We start from the raw sequence: 12597 nt of genomic DNA on the forward strand, positions 1-12597 counted from the left end.
TTAACGATCACATATGCTTCTATGGAAATGCATATGTGATCAGGCCGAGCACCACCAACAGGGATTGCCTTGCGCTTCAAAACAAGGAAAATGCCATATGTGAAAGCGGCTTTAGCCTCTTCTTTTGTGTCCACGGTGTAGAGGCTGCAGAACTGCTTAATGCACACTGCTCACTCCTGGAGAAATGGAGGCGGGAAATAGGACATAAAAGCATTTTTCTGTAATTAAAGTATAATACAAAGTTTTACAAATATTACTTACTATTAAGTTTAGTTACACTTTTAAAAACCAACAACAACATGTGCTAAGGAAAACTCTGCATGGCACCCAGGGAATATATACTAAGGGTATTTTAATGCATTTACTGTAATTGTATTGTAGAAACCGAGGATGTATGTTGAAATTTAACATGCTTTCTTTCACTCTGTTAGGGGAGCATTGGTCAGCTAGTCAGATTTCATTATGTGTTAGCAGTCGGAACAAATATTCACTACAATCTGTTGTGCAAGGGTGGCAAATTATTGTAGTGAATTGTATTAGCTGCATTGCAGTTATTGACATAACATGCATTTCTAAATGCAAATAATGAAAATTGTTCATTTTATCTGACATTGGTTGGATAAAATGTATAGTCAATGTTGCAGTAGGACTCCCTCGCCCACTGTATTCTCATCGTCACGGCAGAACTGGCCATCAACCTCCCCCAAGTTACATGATAGAGTTAAATGTGAAGACATTTTAAGGCAAAAGACAGAAGTTGTCTTAAGAAACCTGTCAGCAGACACCCTTTTTTCGTCCAACACAAGCAATAAATAGCATATCCTCAGAGGTTTTATTAAAATTCTTGCATTTGTGATTAAAACGACCGTCTTGACTATCTGCAAAAAGGGGAAGCAGAGGTGGGAGGAAAGAGTAACTAGGAGGAAGAGGCTTTATTTTCAAATTGAGGGCTGGTTCCCACATGGTGTTTTTTTTTAAAAAAACAACAACATGCTTTTCATTAGAAATGTATATGTGTTTTGGCCAAACCCACTCCTACTTGCGTTTTGGATGCCAGAATTGTTATAAGGAACTGTGTGGGGATATGCTATTTATTTTCTGGGGGACATGGGGGAGGGTGACAGGTTCCCGTTAAATACTTTTGTAGCTACTGCCTAAGACTAAGAATCTGTTTTGAAGTCCTAAGCATCCTTAGGGTACGTCTACCATAGATGAACTGTAGAAATGCAGAATCCTGGCACTTCTGTCCATCTGGCTACAGATGGAGCCAAAGCAAATATGCAAGGTCCCCTACTTACAGACGACCCCCGTTACAGACTGATCTCTCTGACCCCTGTGACCACTGGCGATGGTCTATGGATGCTTTAATTTAGTCCCAGGCTGCATCCTTGTTCCAGCCAAAAATAACAGCAAGGCATGTTGATCCAATTGTCACTGGGACAAAAAAAGTTTTTGTCTGGACAAACAATTATAAAATATACTGTTCTGACTTGGATGCAAATTCAACTTAAGAACAAATCTAAAGAACTTATGTCATACGAAATCGTACATTCAACTATGTCCATTGTGATCAGCAGAGGTCCCAGATAGGTCATTAACAGGTAATTGTTGTCTATTTCTATGGATTGGGGTTTTACACACTGGACAGATCTGTGTTGTTCTGGTTCTGAACATAGCTTATGACAAAAGATTTGCAGCATTACTGGGCCTGAAAACCACTTTTGTCTACCTCTACCTGCTGTCTATTTCTGAAATTCATATCAAAATGTCTTACACATTTATTTTTCAGTTTCCAGAAATTCAGTATTTTCTTTGAATGGATGTAAGACATGTACCCATATGTGAATTTGGTCTTATGGGCTTATAGTACTGTACAAGGAAGTGACCAGTAGTTTATTATAGTCATATGTCCATGAGAAATGGTAATAGGAATGGCCCTCACCAGGCAGCGCTGTCTTAATGGTTCATTAATTCAGAATTAATAAACCTTTCCAGCAAAAGTTCCAACATGGTGGGAGGGAGAGGGACGTGAAATGCAGGACATCACATGACAAAAACGACAGCCATTTTAAACTTAACGCACTTCATCCGGTTTGCTTGTAAGGGAATAAAGTTACTTGCATCTTATAGCTAAACCGGACCACCTCTTCTCTAAAATCTTGTGTTACTTGTATTCCTCCAATTTGTGCACTAATCTGGCTCAAATTTAATAATATTAGTTTATACAGCTAGGCATACATAGGGCAGCACGGTGGCTCAGTAGTTGGCACTACAGCCTTGCAGCACTAGGGTCCTGGGATTAAGTCTCAGCCAGGTCAACATCTTCAAAAAATTTGTATGTTCTCTCTGTTTGTGTGGGTTTCCTGCAGGTCCACCCACACTCCAAAAACATACTGGTAGGTTGATTATATTTTGAGCCCCATGGGGACAGGAACCAATTTGGCCGATTATTATAAACATCTCCTTACCTGTGGCCCTCATCTCCTGGAGTCTGGGGTTTGCCATTCCTTGCCCAACATGGAGGCGGGGCATACATGCCACTATCATCACCATGTAATTCTTCTCCTTTGGGGCGTGGCCCCAGGCTCAAAGTACGGGGACTGGATAAGGAGAGTTCAAAATGGGTGAAAACGCTTGCCCGAGTTACCGGGATTATGCACCTGGTAACTCGGGCAATATAGCGTGTGCAGCTAATTTGAAAACTCCCTAACCAGTCCTCGTACTTTGAGCCTGGGGTGAGGCTCCTAAGGAGGAGAGTTAAATGGAATCCTGCCCCTATAGTGGTGACAGAGCGGCGGTTTAATACGCATGCCCCGCCGCCATGTGTGGATGAGGCGGTAGACCTGCACTCACTCTGGACTGGCAAACTCCAGGATATGAGCGCCACAGGTAAGGAGAGGGTTATGCCCAGCTGTATAAACAAATACTACTAAATTTGAGCCAGAATGGAACACACTGGTTTAGAGAAGAGGCAGATGAAGTGCTAGAAGCATGAAACGGCGGCCACTTTTGTCCTTATGTGATGTCCTGCACTTCCTGTCCCCCTCCCTCCCACCATGATGGAAATTTTGCCTGAAAAGTTTGTGAGTATTTTTGAATACATAAACCATTCAGATGACTGCCTGGTAAGTCCCATTGCTATTACCATCTCACAGACATGTTGTACAGTGCATGCTTTACTATTTACAGAATAAATCGTAGCTCCCGTATACACACTGCATGCCTTCCCTTAGGTTGGGAAGTACTAGGAACAGATAGGGCACCCTCACTAGCTGTCAATTTCCAAAATATTATAGATTTATATATATAAATATTATATATTTTGTGTTTTTATAGGCAAGCAGAAAAAATATATAGATAGCGCAGGTTTCAGCTTATTCTATAATGCGGCTTTTTTGTGATCATGCTGACACATATGGATGATCTCTGCTATCCTGTCGCTGCGAAATTACCTCAATTGGTAAAGGCCACATTCACACACTGCGTTTTAGAAATGCAGTGCATCAGGCATCGTATGAACGAGTGTCTAAAAGCGGCTACACTTTGGGCACAGGATGTTACTGTATAGTAGGTGTTCTCGGGCAGCTGTGCTCCCCCGCCCCGGCCCCTGGGAGCCCTCCCCCTCCGCCCCCTCCCCTCACGCAGGACTGCTGGGTAATCGGCAAGATGGCTGCAGAGCATGTTTGAGTGTGGCTCCCCTACCGGACGCTGAGCTCGCCGAGGCATCGCCGCCACACACGGGCACGGAGCCGCGCCGCACATTAGCGGTCTAGTCACTTGTGCCCCCCTCCTCCTCCTCCTTTCCCGCTCCCCGCCGTTCCCTTCCCGCATCCCCATTCTGTTCGACCTCCAGAGGATCCTTTCCGCCCACCTCTCCCCTCCCCCTTTGCATTTCAGCCGGCTTCCAGGGAAATGTTATCAGAAAACAAAGACTGGTAAGGGGATTCTGGATGGGATGGCTGCGGCGCGGCCGGAGGGTGGGGAGCGGGGGCCTTTGTTGGGCTCCGCCATGTGATGAGCAGCAGGGGGCTGGATGCGCCGCTGCCGCAGTATGTGCGTGCACCGCTGCGGGGAGGAGGAGGGCGGGAGCCACACAGACCTGCTCCTGGATGGGGAGCGCTTGTTAGGCCTCTTAAAGGAGCAGTGTGCTGTGCATACACATGACTGGCCGCCATAGCACCTGGCCCATATGTCTGGCCTCTAGTGACCACTCCACTTTGTTCTGTTGTAGTGCCCCAGAGAGAGAGGACACAGCCATGGACACCAGCGAAAGCCACACAGAGGGTGAGGGCCAGGAGACTGCGCCTTCCCAACCCCAGGAAGACAACTGTGACACCAATGAGAAGAAAGAGGTAAGAGAGGGGATCTGTCTGGTCACCAGGGGGGCTAGTCTAATATGGGGAGCGCATGTATGGGTTCCCCCACCTCATGCATATCAATGGTGCAGCCATCATATCAATGATTTAGCTTTAGATATGCTCTATAACAGCATGCATGGGGTGGGCGGTCCGAGGCATAAGATGCCTTACGTGGACACCTCTTCATTTGGGAGTTTGGGACTATTATGGCCCTAAATTGTGCTGCACGTGGCCCAGAGCAGATGGGTTAACTGGGGTGGGTGGTAGGGGGTTTGAGACCCGTGGTCCTAAACAATGGGGTTTCAGTGGGAGGGGGCAGGGGGAGATGGTGTTTTAAGGTGCTCCCTGCTCTCTCCCACCTACCTTGTCAACCAGCGAAGCCTGTATAAGTGTGTGTGCCGTTCCTTCCTCCGTAAAGACACCTGTCCCATCGCCCCAGCGCTTCCACCAAAACCCTGCTGGACTTCCAGGCACTGCAACACCCAATCAGAGCTCAGCTTTACCCAGGCAGCCCCGGGGGTGCCGAACAGACGCTGCTATGAGCATAAAGAAAGGAGGGCTGGGTGAGATGCTTACTCCTTTCACTGTTTCCCCTGCAATCACAATCTAAAGTGGAAAATTCTCTGATTAAACTGACTGCCACATCTTCCATGCACAAAGACTGTCCATGTCAAGTATTTATCAGATCATGTAGGTCATTGCTTGGGAACAGCAAGAAGTTGCAGGTGTCTCTGGTTCTGCTGTGTTTTATACAAAGCTGCTGCTTCATGAAAGATAATTATTCAGAGTCATGGACTTCTTGTGTACAATGAATGAAAGACAAGATTCCTCTCCATAAACCTCAAACAGTATACAAAGTTGGGCAGCAGTACTTCTCAAATGGCTACCTCTTACCGCTTACTCCTGCTGAGGGGCCACCATCTGAACTTCAAAGACTGGCTAAAGATCCAACATTGACAAGCAACTTCATGCACAAGTTGACTTTTACTAAAATTAAAAAAGAGAGAAAAGGATTTTGCAGAAACCTTGATTCGGGAGATGGAAATGTGATAAAGCTGTTCAGAGACATTTGAATATATATCATGACTGAAAAGAGATTTGCGACCCTGTTTTTCTGACTGTGTCCAGCTACACTGGGAATCTGTTGTGTTCAGGGTCACAGCACCCATCTGCTACTACAGAACTGAAACTCCAGACACATAAGAGGGCCCACAACCAGGCCATGCGCCTTTTGAACTCTGCCATATTAGACTTTAACACCATCTATGTCATGGATCTAAGGGGACAGGACCCTTCTCACCCACCCTCCTCACCGTTCACCTTCCCATCTCACCCTCCAAAAACACACGACTAAGCCAATTCCAAAATAAGCGGAGGGGCATCGGCTGGCCACTCCTGAGCCACGTGGGAGAGACACACGGGGTACCAGGACACTTCATCACTCCTCTGATTAATCGTTGGTTTCTTTTTATCTATTTCTCTCCTTAGTCTGTTGAGGCTTTTTTATTTTTTTCTTTCCTACTTTATTTATTTACTTATTTTGGTTTAAATTTTATTTTAAGGCTGAGTTCACATTGTGGTATGTGCCAAGCATCAGAACTGCACATATTCTTTCTGCAAATCAATTAAGATCAATTTTTTTCTTGTTTAAACCTGTAAACTCTGCGCACACTACTGCAATGTGTGACTCTGCCTGAGACCTTTCTTTGTTTTTTTTTTTTCACTTTTTTTTTTTTTTCTTCCTAAATTTGCTAAAAGTCGGTATACTGCATAGCACTTGGTGGGATGGACTTACTGAAGTTCTCTGTTAATAGTAATCTTTTGTGGTATTTAGGTTTATTTGTGCACTCAGCATTTTGAAGGTTTCCAGGTTAAAGATATTGATGTATTATCCTACAGTTTAGTTGTCAATATTCAATGGGTAGGGGGAAAACATCAAGCATTCCCACTGATTACCACCTCTCTACGACACAAAACACTTCCTCTCGGTAGTCCCTGATAACCCATCTACGATTTTCTTAGAGGACAGGTCCTCTTTGGAGCATGTTTTCTGAACCTGTCATAGTGATTTGGGACACTAAACCACCCTCCACCTAGAATAGAACACACAAGGAAGCAGCAGTTCTGAGAAGTGCAAAAATGTATTCACCTAAGGGCGAGATGTGATGTTTCAGTTTCTCCAATGAATTAAGGAGCTGAAATGTCACATCTTGCCCTTGGGTTAATTAATCTTCACACTTCTCTGGAGTACTGCTTCCCTGTTTATTCTTTGCGGATTACCTACACATTCCCTTGAGCCAGGTTTTTTGAAGTTTGCACCCTGGTTGGGACCTTGATCCCTCTGCATGATATACTGTTCCACCCTTTGCTTTTCTGGCCACCACCTGCCGTAGTACACCCCAGCTTAGGTACAGTGCATGCGCGATGATGCCAGGGCAATTTCCCAGCTTTACTCACTGGTTCATGAATGGAGATGCAGGATCTTCTGTTGCCTCATTGGACTCGCATCTAAGAAAGTATAAAAGTTAACATGCTGAAAAATATAAGTAATAGACTTGAGGGGTTGATTTGGGAGCCCTAAACCATAAGAACCTGTAGTTAATTTAGGGTCCCAAATCAACCTGATGGGTTGTCTTTAAAGAGAGTCTAATGCCAGGATGAAGAACTTTGTGCAAATGAGCCCGAGGGGCTCCGCGCTCTATAGGTTCTAATGGAGCCTAGAGCCCCTCAGGTTCTTTTGCATTCAGTCTTTCATCCTGGTGGTAGTTGCCCTTTAATGTGTGTCCTGTGCTTGAGAGCTATGTAGATACTAAGCATTTCTAAGTATATATATATACTTAGTATGTATGTTGTCGTATCTAGATATGCCATCAATAATGGGTCAAGCACAGCCGAACGTGCAGTCATCTGAACTGCAGCTTTGGAGACTTTTCTGACTAAGTCTATGCATTGCCGTAAGCGACAAGGGGGCTGGGGGAGCTGTTGTCTAGAAGCAATTTACACAGAAAAAATGGACCAATTGTCACGTCAGGGACTATTTACTTATTTTTATTTTTTTTTTTTACCCAAAACTGCCATTGACATCAAAAGTTACCCATCTCGGCACAGTAGCTAAATCTTAAAATGTCACTTTGATTATTTGTGCAATCTAAAATGATAGTAGCATTGCTACTGGGTGCTCCATGAAACAAATGTTTAAAGCCAGTTCTCTGCCGAAACATGTCGGGAGGGCTAATGTTTGGATCCATCTTTTAAATAGCAATGTGCTTACAGCTCCATTTCCTTAGGATAGATTTCTTCAAGATATATGCCAAAGTGGTAGCTTAGTGTGGGGACATGGGACTTGACGTGTTTGTTAATCAGCATATAGGCGAGTGTTACATGCGATGATCCATGTGCATAGTAGGGTCACCGCACCATCAGTCCTTACAGTGAACAGAAGAGGCCATGGGCCCTTTTGCATAGCGGTCACTTGAATAGAGTCTCATGTCATACAATCTGATGAAATACAATAAATGTTACAATACATGAATTCAGATGAAAGAGATTACCGCCACTGACCAAGTTCCACATCATCCCAAACCCTTTATGAGCGTGGCAATAAACGCCTCACTCACTGGTCTAGTCCGTTTTCCCACAACCCACTGAATACACTATTCATATTGGGGCCACTTAATATTAGACTAAACATATTAGTAAAAAAAACTAGTTGCCATAGGCTTAAAGAGCTGTCACACTGTTTTTAAACATTTGTTTCATGGAGTACCCTGTAGCAATGCTACTATCATTTTAGATTGCACAAATAATAAGTGACGTTTTAAGACTTTGCTGCTGTCCGGATATGGGTAACTTTTGCTGCCAATGCACACCGTCCCATGAAGAACTAGGATTTTGTGTGATCTTTGTTACGAGCTACACTGAATGAAATGTACCACGGGTGAAATTTGACCTCTTATCCACAGCAAATGGCCCTGCAAAGCATTCAGCTGTCCCCAGCAGTCCCATAGAGATTAAGAGCACCGGCTCATATGGGCAGGGTTTGCTACTTGTGGTCAGATCACACTCTGTGTGGGGCCCATCAGATCTATCATGGAGAAAGAACTCTCATTGTGCTACAACCCCTTAAATATGTTTTTTTACATGGATTTGTCTAATTCTTAATAGACGGAGAATAAAATATTTATCAACAAACTATAATGGATCCATAACATTTCCTTTAAAAGCTGTTGTTATTTTGCTGGAACAGGGCCCAAAAGAGAACCCATAAATGAAAGTTGAAAATGTCATATTTATTAAATCTCCTGGCAGTTTAAGGCCCTCATGCACACAACCTTGTGCTTTTTGGGCACCTGTTTTTGTGTTTGTATAGAACCCATAAGCGAGCTATGCAAAAAAAAAAAAAAGTGGACTGGCACCCGTGTGACCCGGTCTTTTGCACAGCAAAAACAGCTGTGGACAACATAGTATGTAGAAGTTTTTTTTTTTGGTTATTTTTTTTTTTGGCGTTCTCATAGAGTGTTGAGGAAAAAAGCTATCCTATTGATAGCTGTTTTTCCTGTTTTAAGTAATGGGACCCTGTTACTCTGCCATTTTGGCCTATAAGCACATCCAGATTGGTTTTCTTTTACTGGCTTCAATAATTTTAACTGATGCCTTACTGATCCATTCTTTTCAATGGGCTTTTTCATAATATTTTGTGCCCTGTCCTTTTTTTGTTCACTTGAGAAATTGGATCAGTAGAAAAAAAAAACTGAAGTGTGAGAGCCAGTTGAAAAGAATGGTTTTCGCTTCCTGGCTTCAGTGATCTTTCACTGATGCCTTACTGACCCAGTCTTTAGGTGTCCAATGGGTTTAGAGAGAAATCGCTGAAGTAAAAAAAATATGCCAATGTGAATGCACCATCAGTTCGTTCATGTGGCATTGTTCTACTCATTTTCTCACTATCAACATGGTGATATCACCAGGGGTGGGTCTAAAGCACAAATAATGTACAGCTCTTTTCATTATACTTTCTCTGTTCATTGCACTCATTGTTTTATCAAATAATGATGATTCTAAATATAGACAACAATCCCTAGCACATATTATTGTCAGCATTTCTAAGCCATGAGTGGAATGTACATGGACATAGCATGGAATGATCTGTATTTCATTTTGGGACCCTTTTCTGGGTTTGGCTTGTAAATGTTATTTTTGGACTGATAGACTGCATATACAGAGCTATATTCTTGTTCTAGCCATGGATTTTTGATGCCACTTTTAGAGGACCATGGGATCTGTAAAACATGCCCAGATCCCCCATCCCCACTGTGTATATTAGAAAACATTGATAAATGGGGAATACCTTAGCTTTTAGTTGCTCAGAAGTTGTAGATGACCATAGTGTATAGGATTTCGCCAAGTCCATCCCATCAAATGTTTTGTGAACTGCTGTAGGGGTTGTCTTGACTTGCCTACAGTTTGCTTCCTTTTTCTGCTATTATTTTCCCCCCCTTTTGCTTATTATTTATTCTCTGTAATAGTTTGTTTTTCATTGACTAACTGTTGGCCTTTCTCCCTGGGGTGCCATATTGCCTCCATCCCCTTCCTCCTTTCTCTCTACCCCTTGTCCCTTTCCTTTAGAGCACAACACCACCAAGGACATTTAAGAGGAAGATCTCTGTTATATGTAAGTAGCCATCTTTTTCTTAGTTTGGGATTTTATTTTCTGTACAATATGTAAATTTTGTCATTGGAACACCAACTTTCAGGGCAATTTCAGCGATTTTCAACGATGTCACATCATTTCCGGAGAATAACTGGCTGCCACAGTGCAGTAGGTTTATGCATGGATCTAATAAAGGGGCCATGCTTACCTATTGTATACAGGTGCAAGGGTGGAAGTGGCATCAGATGTGCTTTTGAAATCGGCCCAGAAAGTTAGACCTGTCACCAGAATTTTACTAACCAAGCTAACAATTTCTACTAATAAAGGATTACAAGTCCTCCCTATATCACCTAAAATTAGCTGCCAGTGAGACACTGTACCTTAATTACAGCCGTTTTTCTGATTTGTAAATGAGCTTTTGTTTCTTGTCTCCTGGCGGTGACTCTTCTCTCTCCCAGGCTGCCAGTGAACCACACCCCATTATTCTGACTGACAGCTCTGTGTCTCTTCAAATCAATGCCCTCTCCTTTTGTACTTGGGGACTGTCTGCTAATATTCAACTACAGACATATAAAGTGCAAATGGGAAATATTGTATCAATTATTTTTTTTTACACGGCCCCTTGTGTTACATTCATGTCATATGACCAGAGTGACATCATCGCATGTCCGTTAGCCTTCGAACAATGGTAAACTGTACACCATGTATGAGATCACAGCAGGCTCCGTGGACTTCTACTGCTCTCCATCCTCCATGGAGGCTGCTGTGCTTTCATGTGATCACATACAGTACAATAAAGGTACAGTTTGCTATTGTTAAGAAGCTAAAGGACCCGAGATGATGTAGCCAACCAAGCAGGATAAGCCTTCTTTGGTGCCAGGTAATATAAGATAAAAGGTAGTTTATGTGGATGTAAGGGAAACAATTTTTGAGCTAAAAAAAGGGCGTCGGTTAATAGGACTCTATAGGAACCTGTCACTGGCTATACATGTGTAAATGTGGTGACAGGTTCCCTTTAAGGTTCTGGCTGTAGATCCAATCTGTCTTCCCTTTTTGGTAACCACACTTGGAATCTGTATCACAGATGCCATGTTTATCCTTGGGGATAAGCATATATGTAGTAAATATTAATAAGTTGATATCTTTATATTTACTTTGAGACTCATTGCAAAGAATTTGGGAAAGGATTTGAGTCTAAGAAAACACAAGGAAACGTTCCTTGTAATTTCAAATAGGGTCCTTTTGTTACAAACAACTCGTTTTTTATTTAGAAACCCTGCGACTTTTCAGAGAAAACCCCCTAGAAGTGTCTAGTGGAGGGTTCAACCTGTCTGACAGATTTGTCTATTGTTGTAAAGCTAGATACCTGTCAGCCAAGCCAGGATGGCCTTCAGAAAGACAATGCAGGAGGATCCTTTTCAGAGCGTGATTATCCTTCATGTAAAAGAAATGGTGGAAATGTAGATAGAAATCTGTGTGGTGATACATATGTCTTCCCTTCCTCAACTTTTTGATAGCAGCTGCAAAGTGCTCCAGTCAGACATCTCAAGCGTCCACTACAAATAGCGACAGCGAGGCAGCGCACCCTGCACGTCGAAGGCGATGGGGAGCCAGCACTGCTGCTACACAGAAAAAGCCATCCATCAGTATCTCCACAGAGTCATTGAAGGTTTGTTTCCATTCTGATGTGTTGCCCATGTATATGAACACACATTGTAGGTTTCACCATAAGAAATGAAAACTCTGTTGTTATTGGACTATTCTTGTAATATTTAAGTATTAGTTGGTTCTGGTCGGTTTCTGTAGTACTGCAGTAGTTTCAGATCTCTACATGTTTCTAAGTTTACTTCCAGGGAGCAGAAATCTGACAGAGTAATCAGAGCCGTGCACCTGTGTGACCATGGTCAGATTTCTATCCAAGGTAGTAAGCATAGAAGCTTTCTATAGAAGAACAGATCTAGAAAACTGTGAGGAATTGATACAGAAAGTATATTGAAACGTTGTTTGACTTTTTATAAGACAAACTATATCATTAATTTGCTGAAATCAGAATACCCCTTTTAAGATTTCTCAATAGAAAAGTACAATGACATTTACTGTTACCAAATTCATATTCCCTCAGAGTTTAATCCCGGAGATTAAAGAAATCAAGCAGGAGGCAGTGGTGGATCTCCATGCTGAGGATGCTCATATTTCTGAAGATGAAAGTGAGCGCAATGGAGATGACAACTCTCATGACAAAGGACTGAAGATATGCAGGACCGTCACCCAGGTGTCTATGCGGTTTTTATGTTATGTTGCATTCAGTTATAAAGGCTATGGCTATAAATTAACTTGTGATTCTCTACTACATTAAGGTTGTGCCCGCTGAAGTCCAAGAAAATGGGCAAGAAGAAGAGGAGGAGGAGGCCGTGACGACATATCAAAGTCAGTCAGAAGAAGCTCCTACTGCAGTACCAGAGCCTGTTCCAGTGGAGGTAGAGCCACCCCCTCCCAGCGAACCAGAAGTGAAAAAGACATTACCAGAAAGCCCAGCACAAGCTGAAGTCAGAGGTAGGTCCTCATAAGGCTGGCTGTAAGGTACTGAGTGAC

The 12597-nt window shown here is 42.9% G+C and overlaps 1 protein-coding gene across 4 annotated transcripts in view; it reads left to right on the forward strand.

Annotated features, from left to right (window-relative positions):
• Positions 1–12597, forward strand: part of ACIN1 (apoptotic chromatin condensation inducer 1) — a 57283-nt gene that overhangs the window by 39974 nt on the left and 4712 nt on the right. For 2 of the 4 annotated variants that reach the window (XM_072150303.1, XM_072150317.1), the window contains 5 exons: positions 4232–4352; positions 9981–10026; positions 11523–11674; positions 12128–12277; positions 12363–12558. In XM_072150303.1, coding sequence (XP_072006404.1) covers positions 4232–4352; positions 9981–10026; positions 11523–11674; positions 12128–12277; positions 12363–12558 — 665 coding nt within the window. Of the gene's footprint in view, positions 1–3638; positions 3936–4231; positions 4353–9980; positions 10027–11522; positions 11675–12127; positions 12278–12362; positions 12559–12597 lie in introns of those variants that run through there. The other 2 variants (XM_072150322.1, XM_072150310.1) reach the window with 2 other exon arrangements.

The sequence above is a fragment of the Engystomops pustulosus genome, chromosome 1, assembly GCF_040894005.1.
Source record: "Engystomops pustulosus chromosome 1, aEngPut4.maternal, whole genome shotgun sequence".
In the NCBI taxonomy this organism is placed as follows: domain Eukaryota; kingdom Metazoa; phylum Chordata; class Amphibia; order Anura; family Leptodactylidae; genus Engystomops; species Engystomops pustulosus.